A 17354-nucleotide genomic window follows, 5' to 3' on the forward strand; every position below is an offset into this window, starting at 1 on the left:
CCAGAGCTTTCTTCTAAACTCCAGTTACACTGAACTTCCCATTTCACCTCTCTGCTTGTATGACCAAAAGACATCTCAAACTCATGTCCAAAACCGAACCCCCAATTTCCCTTTCACCATCCTGTTTCATCGATAGCCTTCACCATATCAGTTGATGGCTATTTTGTCCTTCCAGTTTTTAATGCCTTTTGTTCTCAGGCATCTGAGTCATCTGTACTCTTCTCTTTCTCATACTGCAGTGGCAATCTAGCTAGGAAATCCTAGCTTCAGAGTATATGCAGAATCCAGCCACTTCCCACCCCTTCTCTGTTAACATAATCTCTCCTCAGACTTCAAATCATCTTCCCAACAGGTCTTTCTGCTTCTACCCTTGCCTCTGCTCATTACAATGGTCAATGCAGTATTGCAAAAATGTAAGACAGATAACATTGATCCCAGGCTCAAAACCTGCAATGTATTCTAATTTTATTTAAAGTAAAAAGCAAAATTGTTATAATCTACAAGATGCTACATGATCTGGCCTTCATTTTCTTTTCTTTCTTCTTTTTTTTTTTCCTTCTTTGCTTTTACTGGGCCCCTGTTCTTCCAATATATTAGGCATGTTCCCACCTTAAGTTCTTTCCTCTAGATATCTGAGAGAGGAACATCCCAGTTTTACCTGCCTATCATGCTTTTCCCCCAGATATTTGCTTGGCCAACTCACTTCCTTTAAGTTTTACTCAAAAGTCCCCTTCCCAAAGGAGACTCACCCTGACTATCCTATTAAAAAATGTAACCAGTACCCATCCAAATTCTGATCGCTTTTACTCTGTTCTTTTATTTTTCATACTACTTATTTTCTTCTGATGTATTGTATACATTGTTTATTATTATTGTATACATTATTTATTATTTTTTTATTGTCTATCTCCCTCCTCTAGAAATAAACTGCATGAAGGCAAGGATCTTTGAGTTCTTTGTTACCTCATATATTACTACTGCATAAATCAGTGCTGGTCACACAGAAGGTATTCAATAAATATTTTTTGAATTAATGATTGAATGCTTCTGAGTACATTACTTTTCCTTCTCTTTAAAAAGTTTAAGAATATTTTTTTTTGCATTGAAACATTAAAGGGTTGCTTGGAAATGTAGCATAAAAATTGTAATCACTAATAGTAGATACAATCTAAATTTGGTTGGCTGCATACTTTTTTTTTAAAGGGCAAACAGGAATAAATCATATTCTCTATAAAGGTCTCCCCACCTCCATATCACTCAGCTGTTCTTAAAATTCTCAGTTTATAACAATTTAAGCTTAAAATCAAGGATTTTATGGAAGTGAAGCACTTAAAAATCTGGATTGTACATACTATTCACAAGTAGATTTCTACTCATCATTTGAGTCCTTCATCTAGTATTTATAAACTACTTTATTGTTATGTTTTTTAACATTTCTGAGTCACTGTCCCACTAAAAGTCTAAACTCTTCTTGCTCATTTAATTCCTTCAGGTCTGTAAGTGTAATAGAGGGCCCAAATTCAACATTCCTGAGCCTGGGGGTAATCCCACTAAAGGTATTTACTAGCTTAAACAAACAAATTTATCCTTATTTTATCAATTCTAAAATTCATATTTTTAACTTTTAATATCCCTGAAACCTCGATACAACTTAAAAATTGATGGCCTTCTCCAGTTTACTTAACTGTACTTTTTCTTTCTTAGTGGTACATAAAATAATGGCACATTTTACAACTGATTTGAATAAATATGATTTTTGTTGGCACATGTGGTTGAGTTAGGGCCCAGTGATACAGCCAATCACTAGGGTTATTTACCTGATAATCCCAGGAGTCTGGCTAATGGCCAAAATTATACTACAAAGTGAATGTAATCAATTTTATTATTTTAATCTGTTCAAATTTAATTCCACAAAGATTTTGTAATGAAGTTTAGGTATTTTGAAGGGCAAGGAATAGGAATAAGATATGCACAAAAGCTCTGAAAGTGATTCACATTTATAGTCATGTTTCATATTCGGGGCTAAGTATTGATATTCTCAAACCACACGGTAAATATTTTTAAAAGTCATGTAGTATGCATATATATAGATTCTTCTTCAAGTGGGCTACCACAAAAACTGAGATGCTTCTGATAGCTACTATTCTGTAGACTGGGTAAGTACCACCTAAGACTATTAAAAAATCTTAGCCTGTGTAGATCCCTAAGACTTTAGTTTCCTTGTCAATGACTAGAAAGGGTTATTCAAAATCCTGAAAAGAACAGAAAAACTGCTTTTCATATCTGCTTAATAATGCATCAGACATTCTTCTATCTCCACTCTCCTAATCATTCCCATACATGGTTACATGCATGGAATATAACAGAGGTACTTAGAATTTTTCCTGATAAACAGATTTCCACAAAAATAAAATAATTTTAGAAGGAGGCCACTTATGAGTTCCTACCATCTGTTAAATATTATTCTTAGACCTGGGCCATAAAATGAAATATATGTGAAATTCATTTTTTGCCCTGAATTTATAAGAGTATTTTTCTTTCATTATTAAAGAATATATTTCCAGGCTAAGTTACTAAAAGTAAAAGGGTGAATTACCAATCTGGTTTAAAGTACCTATTCACATCTATTAAACTTACCACAACATTTTCCAGAGTAAGTTCTCCATAGGGTTCAATGGTATATTTTCCTAACAAGTTAGCTAAAAGAACATTGTCTTTTTTCCAGTTAATTGCTGGTGTGGGGATTCCATCAGCCATGCATGGAAGAATGGCTTGTGAATTCTCATTGACCGTGTAGTGTATTTCTGTACTTCGGATTCTAGGAGGTACTAAGAAAAGTTTAAAAAAGATAGTCATTCAGGATGTTCAATAATACCCTTATTCACACAGAATACTGACACACAAAAGACTCTTTTGAGGATAATTTTGCTGGAAATAGTAAAATAAAATGTATTAAGATATTGATTTGTTATCATGAAAGATGCCTATAGCAAGAACCTCAATGGATTTCAACTTGTTGAATATATTCACAATCAGTTTCTAAGCAAATGACATAGAACTAGATTAGAAATCCTTAGATTTTATTTGGCTTCCTAACTTTCTCTCTCTCTTTTTTTTTAAGATTTTTAAAATTTATTTATTTGACACAGCGAGAGAAAGCACAAGCAGGGAGAGCAGCAGGGAGAGGATGAAGGAGAACCAGGCTCCCTACTGAGCAGGACCCTGACGCAGGGCTTGATCCCAGGACCCTGGGATCATGACCTGAGCCGAAGGCAGACACTTAACCAACTGAGCCACCCTTCCTAACTTTCTTTTACTTAAGTTTCTTATGCTTATTGCAGTGAAGTAAAACAAACAAACTAGAGCAACAAAATCCAAAAATGCTTCTGTGGTTGTATAATCACTGGATTTTTATCACAGATATACTGTGAGAACAAACGGATAAAAGTCACCAGTTTATTTTTTTATTTTTTTTAAGATTTTATTTATTTAACAGAGAGAGAGACACAGTGAGAGAGGGAACACAAGCAGGGGGAGTGGAAGAGAGATAAGCAGGCTTCCCACTGAGCAGGGAGCCCGATGCGGGGCTCGATCCCAGGACCCTGGGATCATGACCTGAGCCGAAGGCTGACGCTTAACGACTGAGCCACCCAGGCGCCCCAAAAGTCACCAGTTTAAAACACTGTAAAACACTCACCCCATATTGAATATCACAAAGTGTTATGGAAAAAAAAAATTTATTGCAGTATTTCATGTGTTACAACAAATGCAAGTAAAACCAGGTCAAGACATTTAATTCAGCTTTTATATTGCTGCAGAATAAACTTTTATAGTGATTTCAGAACTCTATGCAAATACTTCCTATGCCTCAAATTTTTTTGGACTGGAATTTAGGCAATATAGAAAGATCAATTGACTATTTTAATATACTAACAAATACCTTAGTGGATTGGAACTAAGCTATTTACTTCTAAAGGAAAGGCTTGAAAAGCATTACGAATACTTGGCTCAAAAAGTAAAAATATACTCCCCTCCAAAAACTATGACTTTTGGAATTATTCAAACATACCAGTAAGAAATAGATCAATTTTAATGACATTCTGAAAAGTGACAGGACAAAAGCTGTATTCAGCAAAAATTATTTTTTTATTATATAAGTAAATACATAAACCATATATGAATGATTATACACAGAAACATAGATATTAGGGAAAACACAAAAATCTATTTTGTTGAATGGTACACTGTAAATATTTGATTCATTTTTAATTAATTTATACTGTATTTTTATCATTTTCTTTATCTTTGGGATTGATATTTCAATTTTACTAGGGTGACAAAGTTGTAACATTAGTACATTTGCTTCCTTCTTTTTCAAGATGAAAATTTTAAGGTTATGACTTTACATTTGATTTTAACTTTGGCCCACACATCATACATTTTGCTATATAGTGTCATTATTTTTATTATTTTCTAAATAGTATGAAAATGAAAACATATTCTTTGACCTACTTGTTAACTAGAATGGTATTTTTAAATTTGCTTGGGGTTGGGGTTTTGGCATTAAAAGGTTATTACATGTTTCTAGCTTTATCGCATTGTGGGCAGGAATTGTGACCTTATTTTAAAATCGTATTAATGATTATTTTGTTGTTTAGTATATGGTTAATTTTGGTAAACTTTATACAAATTTGAGAAAGAAGAGTATTATTTATTTGAAGCTAAAGAACTAATGTGTATTGATTAATTCAATTATATGAACTAAAAGCAGGTATAAACCAGGGTAAGTATTTAAAAAACTCATAAATGGTGATTTAAAATTTGGGCTATTATTTCTTTATTCAGTTAAAATTGTGTCTGCTTGAAATCATCACTTTAACTATGAAGCCATAGGAAATTCAAACATACCTGGTGGATAAAAAATGGCTTTCACAAATTTTGTAGAAAAGGAAAAAGCAGAGACTCATTACAAGAGTTACCTCTGAAAACAGTAGTTGGAAAGAGTTTAACTTACTTATTGTGTTCTCACACTGATATTAATGGGTATTTTATATTTAAAATACACATTAACAATGAAAATATTTCAATGCTGATCCTTAGATATTTTGTTAGTTGTTTGAATACAAAGAAAAAAGATTTTTTTTTCTGTTATAAAAATATACTTGTAAATATTTTGCTACTTTAAAATAATGAATCTAATAGATTCCCAACTCTCATTAGGTTCACACTGTATAATGTAGCTCATATGGAGATTAGTTTTGAGTGAAGATCATTTGCAAGTTGAGAAGTAAGCAGAATAGTCACAAAACACAAATGGATCCCATAAATGGGATCTATGGCCAAAGTATAAATACTAATAATCACAATATGAGGGGATTATTGGAAACACATTAGGTATTTTGGCTATCTTTATAAAATCTCTCTTTCTTTCTCACACGTACATAATCATAGCCTTACTTCTGCCCACACAAATAATCAGAGCCTACATATTAGAAGGGTAAGTATACCTACACACCACACACACACACATCCCACTTCGGATTGCTGGTTTTGCATGACTTTGGCTTTCATCATATTTTTTCTCAGTGGTCTTTTCTCTTTGCCATGGCAATGTAGCAGATTGAAATAATTAATGTTAAATAACCTACCATGGACAATGAGCTTGGTGCTCATGCTGCTTGATCCTGCCACGTTAGTTGCCATGCACGTGTACTGGCCGGCATCATCAGGCTGAGCAAATGCGATTTGCAGAGCCCCAGAGCTGAGGATGCGCTGGCGGATTGATTCCACAATTGCATGCCCATCTTTATGCCAGGTAATGTCAGGTGGTGGGAAGCCACCTGCCTCACACGGTAGGGAGATGGGCTTATCCAGAGCAGTAATATATTCCTCTGGATGGGGGCTAATGACTGGAGGAACTGAAAGATACAAAGTGTAAACTTCATCTTAAAAGCATAAATGTACCATGTACACACCACAGTATCACTCTACGGAAGTCACACAGAAAAATGAAATCCTGACTTTACCATATTATCATCAAAGGATCACTATACTTTGTTTTCATTGGAAAAGAAAATTCTTTGAGCCATTTTCAGAACATTATTCTCTGCATAGTTAACAAATGTAAATGCTATTCAATTTTAAATGAGGACATAAACATATATTCCTGAGGTACTGCATGTCTAGAAAACTTAGGTTGTATCAACAGAGGCATTTTCTTTAACATACTGTATTATGTGATTCATTTCAGCTACTTAAACTTTCAGAATAGACCCCTTCAAGGTTTGGAAATTATTCAACTGCTCAGAGATACTTTTACTCAAGTGTTTCCTACAGTGCTTAGTGTCTCAAATACAGTGGCCATATTTAACACAGTATTGTTTGAATGACTAAGTAAATAAATGAATAGATCATGGAAAAGAATTACATATGTAAAACTCTTCCCACTTCTTCCAAAAGCTGTGGAAGGGCTTACGATAAGGCGTTCTCTTCCTATTGTTTCCAGTAGGTTGATTACCACTTAGGTATTGGCCTGGATATTTTATTGAGCTTCAAAGAAATATTAAATAATTATCAGAGAACAATCAAGGATGGACAAGGAACAACTGACCACAAGCACACGGGAAAGAAATGAGAGGATGATCCACTTGTGTCAATGCAAGTCCAGAGACAGTGACAAGGTGCAGAGGACAACAGTGACAGTAAAAATAATCCCTTTAAGTATGTGCCGGCAAAACCCACAAAAAACAAAAAAACTACCACTCATTCAAAAAAGCTTAAGAGAGAAACAAGGCAAACGTTGTTTTCACATTGTTACCACACATGCAGACTGAGAAATGGAATCGGAAATGAGATCTCGGAGAGCTCCACTGATCCACGTAATGCCCTATGCATAGCAAGTCCTGGGGACCTAGAACTATCTGCCACATCTTCAGAGGATATGGAGAAATGGTCAACCACATGGAGACCAAATTTTATTTTATTTTATTATTTATTTTTAAAGATTTTATTTATTTGAGAGAGAGAGAAAGCGTGCACGCGTGCAAGAGTGGGGGGAGGGGGAGAGGGAGAGGGAGAAACAGATAAGGGGCTTGATCCCAGGACCCTGAGCTGAAGTCAGATGCTTAACTCACTGAGCCACCCAGGCACCCCGAGACCAAATTTTAAAGTACACTAATAGTGATGAGTAAAATAAAATCAACAAGTTGCAAAAAAAATATGAATAACCATGTTAAAATTACTTATATCAGCCAACATTATTTGGTTGGGTTTGTGCTTTCCATTACATACTGTATCTGCAAGGACAGCGATTTGGTTCAGAATTTTCATGCCTCTAGAGTATGCAGTTATCTCTGGTTGCTTCTGGAATGTTGAAATGCCATTAATCATTTAATGTGTTTCTTTGTCCCAGAATTGCCCATACCAATAATTTTAATCAATTAGTGAAGGTAAAACCCCTCCTATATGGAAGTGTTCTTTCCATGACCTCCATGTTGCCAAAGCCAATGGATATTTATTGGTCCTTATCCAACTGATCTCTCACTTGCATTCAACAAATCGTCCACTCCCTTCTTCTTGAAACACTCTCCTCTCCTAGCCTCCATCCGGCTTTCCTCTAACATGTCTGCCTGCTCCTTTGTATTCTTCTCCAGCATCCTCTCTTTTCTCAGGCCTTTAAACAATGTAGAGTTCTGGGTCTTTGTCCTTAGCTCTTTTTCTGTCCAAATTCTGATCCAGTCTTGTGGACTGAAAAACGCTGATTACTTCCAAATTTGTATCTTACACTATACCTCTCCCTTGAGCTCTGAATCCATATTCAACTCAATTTGGTATCTCCACTAGGATTTCTAATAGTTTCCCACATCTCATAGGATCAATCAGAAATTATGTTTTCTTTCCTCCAAAGCCAGCTCCTCCCCCTTGCACTATCATCCCCCCATGGCACTATCATCCACTCACTAGTTCAAGCCCAAAGCCCAGGAAACATCATTAATTCCTCTTTTTTCCTAACCTCCCAAATCTGATTTATCAGTCATCCTGGCAGTTACACCTCCAGAAGTATCTTAAATCCATCACTTTTTCCATTTACCCCTGCAACTTACACAGCCACTCTCACTTCCAGCCAGGTTGTAACACCCTGCCTAGAGGACCTGAATAGTTCCTCCAGCTCTAGTCTTGCTCCTTCTCTAAACCATTACCTACATAGCAGCAAACGAGATCTTCCTAAAACCAAATAAGCATCTTGGTTAAACCCTTAAAAGGTCTCCCACTGCATAGAGAAGAAAATATAACCTTTGTGTGGTCCTTCTGACCCTCCAAGCACTGGCCCACCTTCTTTTCTGATTTCCTTCACATTGTGCCAGCCTTCTTCTTCTCCACCACTCCCTACCACACTGCCATGCTTCTTTCCTTACTCTTTCCTGCCATGGGGCCACCGCATGTGCTGTCCTCTCTCCCTTGGATACTCTACCACTTTTGCATGGCTCATCCTAGCTTATCATTCAGGTCTCAGCCTAAATGGTACTCCTTTAGAGAAGCCTACTTCTTAAAGCCTACTTTAACCACTAATGTGAAGTGGTGCCCACATTTCCCCATTATTCCCCATCTCAGCCTTTTTTTCTGTGTAGCATATGTCAGAATTTATAATTATTTATTTGGTAGTTTAGTTTTTTTCCTTCTGTACACCATAAGGGAAGGATCATGTCTGTAATGTTCAATGTATTTCCACTTATTATTGTAATAAATATTTGTTGAGAAAATATTAACAATATAAAGAGATTTATAATACATAGTTAAGTAAGCTTTACTATAGTCAGTAATTTACCATAGGAAAATCACACTATAAGGAAATTCAAAATCAGCTAATGCAAATTCAGAAGCTCAGAATCTACTTCCAGGTCACAAAAACAATGCATGCAAGATATGAATATTATGTCAAGAAAATAACAATTAAATGTGAAAAGACCCTGCTTTGTCTACAGAATAATTTTTTCCCATCAAGTTGGTTAACTGCAATTACATTTTTTGTTTTATGATTTTAAAAAATATATGATTTGTTTTTTAAGCGGATATTAGAATCTAGTGTTTCATAATGTATCCAATGTGGTATTATGGGGAGAAGGGTTTTAAAAGTTACCTTAAATATGCGCTACAATGAAATAGAGTACCATATGGAAGTTCATAGAAATCCAAAATACCATGAGATGCCTCAGTTTTCTTATATAAACAATGACCAAAAAAACCCCAACCATTAAATTTTCTTCTTCATAAGGGTAAGAGAAAAAACACATTGTATAACGTAAACGAAGAATGTTGACAGCTATGGCAGCATGGTTATTTTAGATAGATGAACTTTGGTATACATTGTTACAAGCATCTTTGCAATGAAGACCTAGAAATTTACTCTTTAGGTACCTTGAACATTTAATTTGATTTTGCCTAAGGCTGTACCAGCTGGATTCTGAGCCACGCACATGTAAGTACCAGCATCTTCTCTGACAGCTCTGGAGATCTGCAAGCCGCCACTGGGAAGAACTGCATGGCTTTTGCCTACATCGGTTATGAAAGCACAGTGGGAAGAATTTTTATTAAATTTTTTTTATTAAAAAAATCATACTGACTTCTGAATTATAAAACACTGATTTGCTGTAATTTTCTTGATAGAAACAGTGGTAGGTACCTGCAGTGATGACATTGATGCCTTCTTTTTGCCAAGTAATGAAAGGACTGGGTGTCCCTGTTGCTTCACATGGTAATAAAATGGGATTGTTCACAATGACATCTAGTTCACTTGGCTGAGGCTGAATGACTGGAGACTCTATAAGAACCGATAGAAAAAGTGATGGCTCCAGTTGGTGGCAGAAACGTTTAAAAGTAGCCACGAGGTTAAACATGCCTGGATTCATATTCCACATTATTAGCGATTTGATTGTCCAGGGGAAAAGAGAATATTGGCCATATTACATTTTTTTTTGAGTCTTGCTACTGTAGGCAGTTTCCATTAGAAGAATTCCGTTAGAAGACTAGAAGCAGGGACAGATTATAGAAACTCAAGAAAAAAAATAATTTGGGGTTGTTCTGTGTGATTTTTCATTTGTATGTTTTTCTTAGTTTATTGAAAAATATCTGTCAGTCTTTCATATCCCCAAGGTATTTCTAGACAGTACATCCTTTCAAGAATAAACATGACTTGAAGAAAAAACAAGCTTTTAATGAGTTAAATGAGCTTCCATACCCTGGACATAAAGGGTCACGTGTCGATGTGCAGAACCAGCTGCGTTCCTGGCGACACAAGTGTATCTTCCAGCATGGTTTAACTCAGTGGCAAATATTTCAATGGCTCCTAAAAAGGAAAAAGTTTTTATGCATAGGGTGTCCATTTTTCTGCAACCATTTCTCTGGTTCAATAAACTATGTCTCTCTGATTTTGTGTTTTCATCCCCATAGCACAGTGGTGCTTGGCTTATACTCATACTTGTATCCCCTGAAGGGCCTAGCACAGTGCCTTTTAATCATTATTAATAGCTTTATTTAGGCAAAATTTACATGCCATAAAATTCACCCATTTAAATGTACAATTTTATGATTTTTAGTATCTTTACAGAGTTGTGCAACTCTTACAATCTAATTTTGAGGACATTTCTATTACCCTAAAAAGAAATCTCATTCCAAAAAAAAAAAAAGAAAAAGAAATCTCATTCCATTTACAGTCACTTCTCATTCCCAGCCCCAGCCCCAGCCCCAAGCAATTACTAATTTCTTCTTCTTCTTCTTCGTATATTTGCCTTTTCTGAACATTTCATGCAGATGCAATCATACAGCTGTCCTTTGCGTCTGATTTCTTTCACTGTGAGCACAGTTTTTGAGTTTCATCTGTTGTAGCATGTGCCAATATTTTTGTTCCATTTTATTGATAAATAGAATTTCATTGTGTGGATTATCCACATTTTGTTTATTCTTTCATCAGTTGATGGACATTTGGATTGTTTCTACTTTCTCTATTGTGAATAATGCTGTATGAACATTTGCATACAAGTCTTTGTGTAGACATATGTTTTTATTTTTCTGGGTAGATGCCTAGGAATGGAGCTGCTGGGTCATATGGTAACTCTTGTTTAATATTTTGAGAAAGTTCCAAACTGTTCTCTCAACACAATACCTTGTGCTGAAGGGTAGTTAATTTCTATTTTATGATTTTAATTGTTACCAATCTATACACATTTCAGAGACAGCCAAAATACTTGGCTTTGAAAGCCAAGTTTTACCCTGAGAACAATCTTCCATCATTTCCCTTCTTTGAAAAAATGAACAAATTACCTTAGAATAACATGCACAAATGCAGAAAGCTCCAGGATGTTAGTTGCTACTTTAGTTTATCTCTAGTGTACCTTCCCAATACAAAACACCAATGTGAATTACCTATATTTTCACTTAGGTGAATTATTTTTTTCTCTTTCAATACATAAATTTTATAAATTATGGCTACTACCACTCTCAAAAATATCCATCCTAGCACTTATACCAGCCCTCCCTGCTCAGTTATAAAAACCTTGAAAACAAGAACCCTCCTAGTTTTATATTCTCAGAAACTCAGTGGAGTATATAACTTATTTTAGGCACTAAATCTTTGTTAAATGAATGGAGATTCTTGTTGGCTAATGAAAAGAGTGTGGTTCACTCAAAGGCAACCAGTGAATTTGTGAAGCTTTAGGGTTAGTAAATATGCACATAAAATCCAGTGATCATGCTCATTATATTCAGTTATTGTGATTTTGTTTCCAGATTTTTTTCTCTCCCTTTGCTGAGTTACCCTGCCCAACTGTATTTTTTTTCCAGATGCATAAGTCTAGGAATGAAAATGTATTTTATTTTTTTATTTTGGTGCAACAAAAGGCCTGGTAAGGCCACCCATTAATCATTAGTCTAATCTTAGGTGTGTAATTACTTAGCTTGGTCTTACCTGAGGACAGAATTCTATAACTGTCTCCCCTGGGAAGTAGTCTTATCCCATTTTTTGTCCAGTGAATTGAGGGAAATGGAACTCCTGAAGCAGTGCAGGTAATAACCGTTGGGGCACGTTTGGTTACTAGAAAGTCCGTAGGCTCATCAGCTATGGAAGGTGGGACTAAAACAATAACAACAATAAGAAAGTATACATTTCAAACCCTTACAGGTTTCCAAAGCCTTATCATACATCTTTCTCTTTCTACACAGAAAGTGAATGTTAGTAAGTGGAAAAGGAAGCCCTCTTGTGAAGTAGTGTGATAATGAAACATATCATTATAATAACTATTAATCCATGTACTAAGCCAGTTCTACCTTGGACAGTGAGATCCATGGTTCTCTTATCCTCCCCGGCATCATTTGTCACAGTGCACTCATAGGTTGCAGTGTCATCCACAGAAGGGGAAATAATTACTAGTGAACCTGAAGAAAGGAGCCTAGAAGAAAGATTTCAAAGCAATGATGTACTGTAGATCAGTTATCATAAATGCTGGTTCAACATGGCACCATGTTGTGAATTGAGGGAAATGGAATTCTTTCCTTGTATTAAAATGAGGAATTCCTCTGATACTTCAAGTATCAGACTTTTTTTTTTTTTATATGGGCAATGGGTTAATAGAGCCTCAACTTGGAGATTTAGATGAAGCAACTGGGTAGAAGGGTTGTTTGAAGAGGGAATCTTGCATTTTCTGATTGCTTATATCATGATCAACTGTGCTCTCCTAACTGAAATACAGAGAAATGAGCACACTGATGATAGCCACTGTTTATGGAGCACTGAATACATTCTGGTACCTTCTCAACTGCTTCACATAAACTACCTCTAAATCTCACAATAACTTTACAGATTGGTATTTGATTATTTCCATTGACAGACGGGTAATTACAAGTTCGTCTGTCTTACGTGTTGCCCTAGTTCACATGTCTCCTTACATGTGTTGGACACTTTTGCGATGCATAGTACATATATCAATAAGTCTTTTCCCTAACTTTTAACCAATTCAAAACTAAAGTGATCTGGATCACTTCAAATGTTTAAGAGGTCTAGTAAATATACATATGTTATTCAAAGTAAATCTAAATAAAATATCTATTTTCTTATTTCAAGGTGTGCACTGATAGGATAAAAGTGATTGGATTCAATGGGAATACATTTGACATGCTTTTTTATTCGATGGTATTGCACACTTTCTACACAGTGTATATCTTCAAATCACTAGACTCCCAGTACCCAAAGATTAAAAGGGTGAGAAAGAGAGAAAAAACAGAATTTCAAGTGAAACACTCCTTGTTTCATATTTCCTAATGTATAAGAATTGATCATTTTCAAAGTAGATCTACAAGAACATTTGTTTTTAGTATTATGGCAATTCCTTTGACAAGATACCTATCTGTTAACTTAATTGAGATACAAGAAATGATGTTCATTTACAACATCAGAAATTCCTAGTAATTAAAAGGTTAGCTTTTAAAAAACATGTATTTCCTCCCTGCACATGCTACCAAATACCTAAGTTGTATTTCAAGGTTCAGAATTTTATTTTTATTCTATAGCTAAAGGTGGTATTATTTTTACAGAATAGTTTTTCCCTTATACCAAATATTTTCATTCTTTGTTTTTATAAAATTCCAAAAGGTGCTAAGAAAAATAAAGCAGAATAGGAATCTAATCTTGTAGATCTCTCTGATCGCCATCCACAGGGCTTATGGATAGAAAAATTGAACCCATAATTCAGAAAAAGCTTTTAAGTTGAAAAACTAATTCCACATTAAGAAAAATACATACTCTCTACATACTAGCTAATTCTTCATACTTTATATATATGCTGTTCCCATTGATAGAGATGAGATGTTAATTCTTTTTAAAATTATGTTTCTAAATAGTAGGTGGGATTTGTCAGTTAAATTATTACTTACCTGTATGAATTCTGATTTTGATCCACATTAAGAAGATGCCCATTTTTCCTCCACCTGATTGATGGTTTTGGTATCCCAGCAGCCTCACAAGCCAAAGTAGTTTGAACATTTACTGTTACAGTTATGTTGGTAGGACCCAGAGCAATGGATGGAGGAACTAAAACAAAGTCAGCAAATAAGAGGGAAACACATTCAGCAAATAGTATGCCATCTGAAGTATTTCTGCCAGACTGAAATTAATCACTGGTAACTTGCTCCATAGTTAAAACACAAGAAGACTCTGTGAACTTAGTGTTGTGATGGTGCTAGCCACAATGAGGAGAAAACACGGGTCTTAACTGTTCACAGTAGAGTGTGGTACCTTCACATAGCCCCGGATATCAAGGTTTTTATGATCTCATAGGTTTAGGCTATCAAAGAACATTTAACCCAAAGATTAGATGCTGTTCATATTTACCATGGACTTGTAAATCTATTCGCCTGCGGTCTGTTCCAGCAGCATTGGTAGCCATACACAAATATCGCCCAGTATCTGTGATGTGTGCTGACTGGATATGAAGGAATCCATTTTCCAAGATGGAGTATCTACAAGAAAGATCACAAGTGAAGTCCCTGGAATCAGGGTTTTCTGATTATTTACATTTTGACTGAGAGTATTCTACAAAACTTAGTTACATTTTTAGTCTTTTTCCTGCCATAGAAATTTGCAATACCCTTGGTGGAAAAAAAGGGATATTCCACAAAGGTGCATAGCAGATGAACTTGTGATCTTGGATGAATTATAATCATTATGTTTTGGCCATAAGCCTTAGGATTATGCTTTTAAAATAATATATTTTGATTCTCATATTAAGATGAAGAACTAATATTAAATATAACAAGACCAAAATAATGCACTGGAAAAGAAAATTTAGGAAATTATCCTTCAGCTCTTGCAGTATTTTTCATTCTTTTTCAGAACTTTTACCTTGCATGACTTGCAGATAGAACAGCACCATCCTTTCTCCATGTTATCCTTGGGGTTGGCACACCCTCAGCAAGGCATTCCAATACAGTTGACGTATTTAAGTGAATGATAAGACTCTGGGGGCCACTCTTTATGTTTGGAGGAACTGCACAAGAGATGCACATGGAAAACTTCATTCATATCAATAATATAGCCTGAACTAAGACTCTGAAGAGGTAATACAAGGTTAGCTTTGAGTCAAATGTATAGCTTTGTCTACAGCTAATTCAGGTTAGTATGAACAGAATTGGGGTTTAATTCCTAAAGTCTTACTCAAGATACTTAGTTTTTAAAAATAAAGCACAGATGGGGGAAGGAGGTTTTAAATCCCTGATATGGTGTGTGAAATCTGGCTTTGTAGGAGATGCTTGAATAAAAATCAGCTCTGGTCTGATGCAAATTAAAGATGATATTTCTTATTTCTCTTTGGCCAAATAATGGTCTGAGAATGTTAACACTGGAACAACTTCACTTTAAATAAAGAACAGAAAGTGGGCTGTTCTAATGAAAAGCACATCTGTGATTAATCATGCAAGTCTCAGAGCATGTATTTTATTAATCATTGAGTTCATATGGGAATAGAAAACTTGAATTTTAATTTTACTCTTAGAGATATTAGTTGTATGGGTCACCCAATATCGTGTAAAATTTCATACATTAAAAAACCAAAGAGACTGTGATGGGGAAAAGTCTGTATTATCTTCCTAAATATTGACAAATTTTAATGTTTAGATTTTAGATTTGAGAGAATCACAGTCCTATGGCAGTCTCTGTCTAGTACATATATACTCAAACACCAACATGAATAAAGGTGAACTAAATAATGAACCACATGTCATCCAAAGCCTTAGTGTGCCTTTCTCAATGGTTCTGATCTGAATGACACAAAATGTCAGGATATGTTAATAACAACTGGACATATATTATCCTCTAAGATCATGTATCTTTAATTATTTTTTTTGAAATATGGTTTGAATATAGCCATAATACAAATACTACATGTTGTCTTTTTCAAAAAATAAGATAACCACAAGAATTCATTGAGTGTGCCCATAAGAAACAAAAAATGTTATCATTTCTTTGAATGCCCTTGGCTAAATTTTTAAAATGTCACAAACAATTATTAATTTTTCTTACCATTTACAGTGAGAATAAATCCTCTTGTAGTCCTTCCTGCAATGTTGCTGGCCACACAAGTATAATTGGCTGTATCACTTAGATCTGCATTATTAATTTGCAAGTATCTCCCTCCAGATAGGATTCGTATTCGAGGTGTTGCCTAGATTCACAAGTAAAATTTACCATTAAAATGTCAGGAAAAGAGAACAAAATACTACTTTATAACATCAAAAATAACTACAGTGAGCTGTGGATTGCCTGTCTTCTAGTATGCTTTGTCTGCTCCCCCTACCATTATTCTGGGATCAAAACCTCTCAGGAACTATTTCTATGAGTGTGCTTAAGGCAAAGGCACAATCAGTATTCCCAGTTCTCCTGGCCACAATGATCCGGATACTCAAGGATGAGCCGGTGACTCAAGCTGGGCCCCTGAGAGCCCTCTGCAGGACTTCGTTGGAAGTGTTGGGGAATAAGACAGGCTATTTTTTTACTGGTGTCTGGTAGTGAGGATGACATAGCCTGGTGGCAGTCTGTCCATGTGTGGACAGCTCTAAATCTAAAACACAGCAAGCGGAGTTACGATTCAGAGAAAAAAAACATAAATGCTTGGTTACATGAGGAGAACCTCTGGATCTAGTAATACCTAAAACCTAAGTTCACCAATCACTATAGGTAATAAATGCCTTAAAAAAAATTTAAGTTGGGGCGCCTGGGTGGTTCAGTTGGTTAAGCGACTGCCTTCGGCTCAGGTCATGATCCTGGAGTCCCGGGATCGAGTCCCACGTCGGGCTCCCTGCTCGGCGGGGAGTCTGCCTCTCTCTCTGACCCTCCCCCCTCTCATGCTCTCTATCTCATTCTCTCTCTCAAATAAATAAATAAAATCTTTAAAAAAAAAAAAAAATTTAAGTTGGTTTGAGTTTGAATTCTGTCACTTACAACGGAAAGCTCCATGACTAATAAATTACCTTTGTTTATAGGAAATAATGATCCTTTAACATTTTAAAAATAAGTAAATAAATGATTTTAGTCTACAAATATTTGTTAAGCATTTATTTTGTGCCCAGGCACGGGACCAAGAATTATGAAAATACAGAGACAATGAAACCTAACCTTTGCTATTAAGTCCAATTGGGAAAATAGATGTAAACAAGTAGTTTTGTACAAATTAAGATGCATGATGTTCATAATCATTAAAAAATGCCAGGTAGCCATCAAAGACTGATATTTTCTGGTTGAACCAAAGAAGGAACTACTTCAGGAAGAGCCTAAATAAGATTTTTCTGCCATATGGGCTCTTTCCCAGATAGAT

The 17354-nt window shown here is 35.4% G+C and overlaps 1 protein-coding gene across 1 annotated transcript in view; it reads right to left on the reverse strand.

The window, feature by feature from the left end:
- Nucleotides 1-17354, reverse strand: part of HMCN1 (hemicentin 1) — a 420986-nt gene that overhangs the window by 54187 nt on the left and 349445 nt on the right. The window contains exons 67-77 of the mRNA XM_081823192.1: nucleotides 16064-16205; nucleotides 14888-15032; nucleotides 14378-14505; nucleotides 13921-14077; nucleotides 12319-12440; nucleotides 11960-12124; nucleotides 10235-10342; nucleotides 9680-9817; nucleotides 9415-9549; nucleotides 5649-5918; nucleotides 2638-2828 (exon numbers count right to left, since the gene is read on the reverse strand). Coding sequence (XP_081679318.1) covers nucleotides 2638-2828; nucleotides 5649-5918; nucleotides 9415-9549; nucleotides 9680-9817; nucleotides 10235-10342; nucleotides 11960-12124; nucleotides 12319-12440; nucleotides 13921-14077; nucleotides 14378-14505; nucleotides 14888-15032; nucleotides 16064-16205 — 1701 coding nt within the window. The remainder of the gene's footprint in view (nucleotides 1-2637; nucleotides 2829-5648; nucleotides 5919-9414; nucleotides 9550-9679; nucleotides 9818-10234; nucleotides 10343-11959; nucleotides 12125-12318; nucleotides 12441-13920; nucleotides 14078-14377; nucleotides 14506-14887; nucleotides 15033-16063; nucleotides 16206-17354) is intronic.

The sequence above is a fragment of the Leptonychotes weddellii genome, chromosome 6 (assembly GCF_054177405.1).
Source record: "Leptonychotes weddellii isolate Sample4059 chromosome 6, ASM5417740v2, whole genome shotgun sequence".
NCBI lineage: Eukaryota > Metazoa > Chordata > Mammalia > Carnivora > Phocidae > Leptonychotes > Leptonychotes weddellii.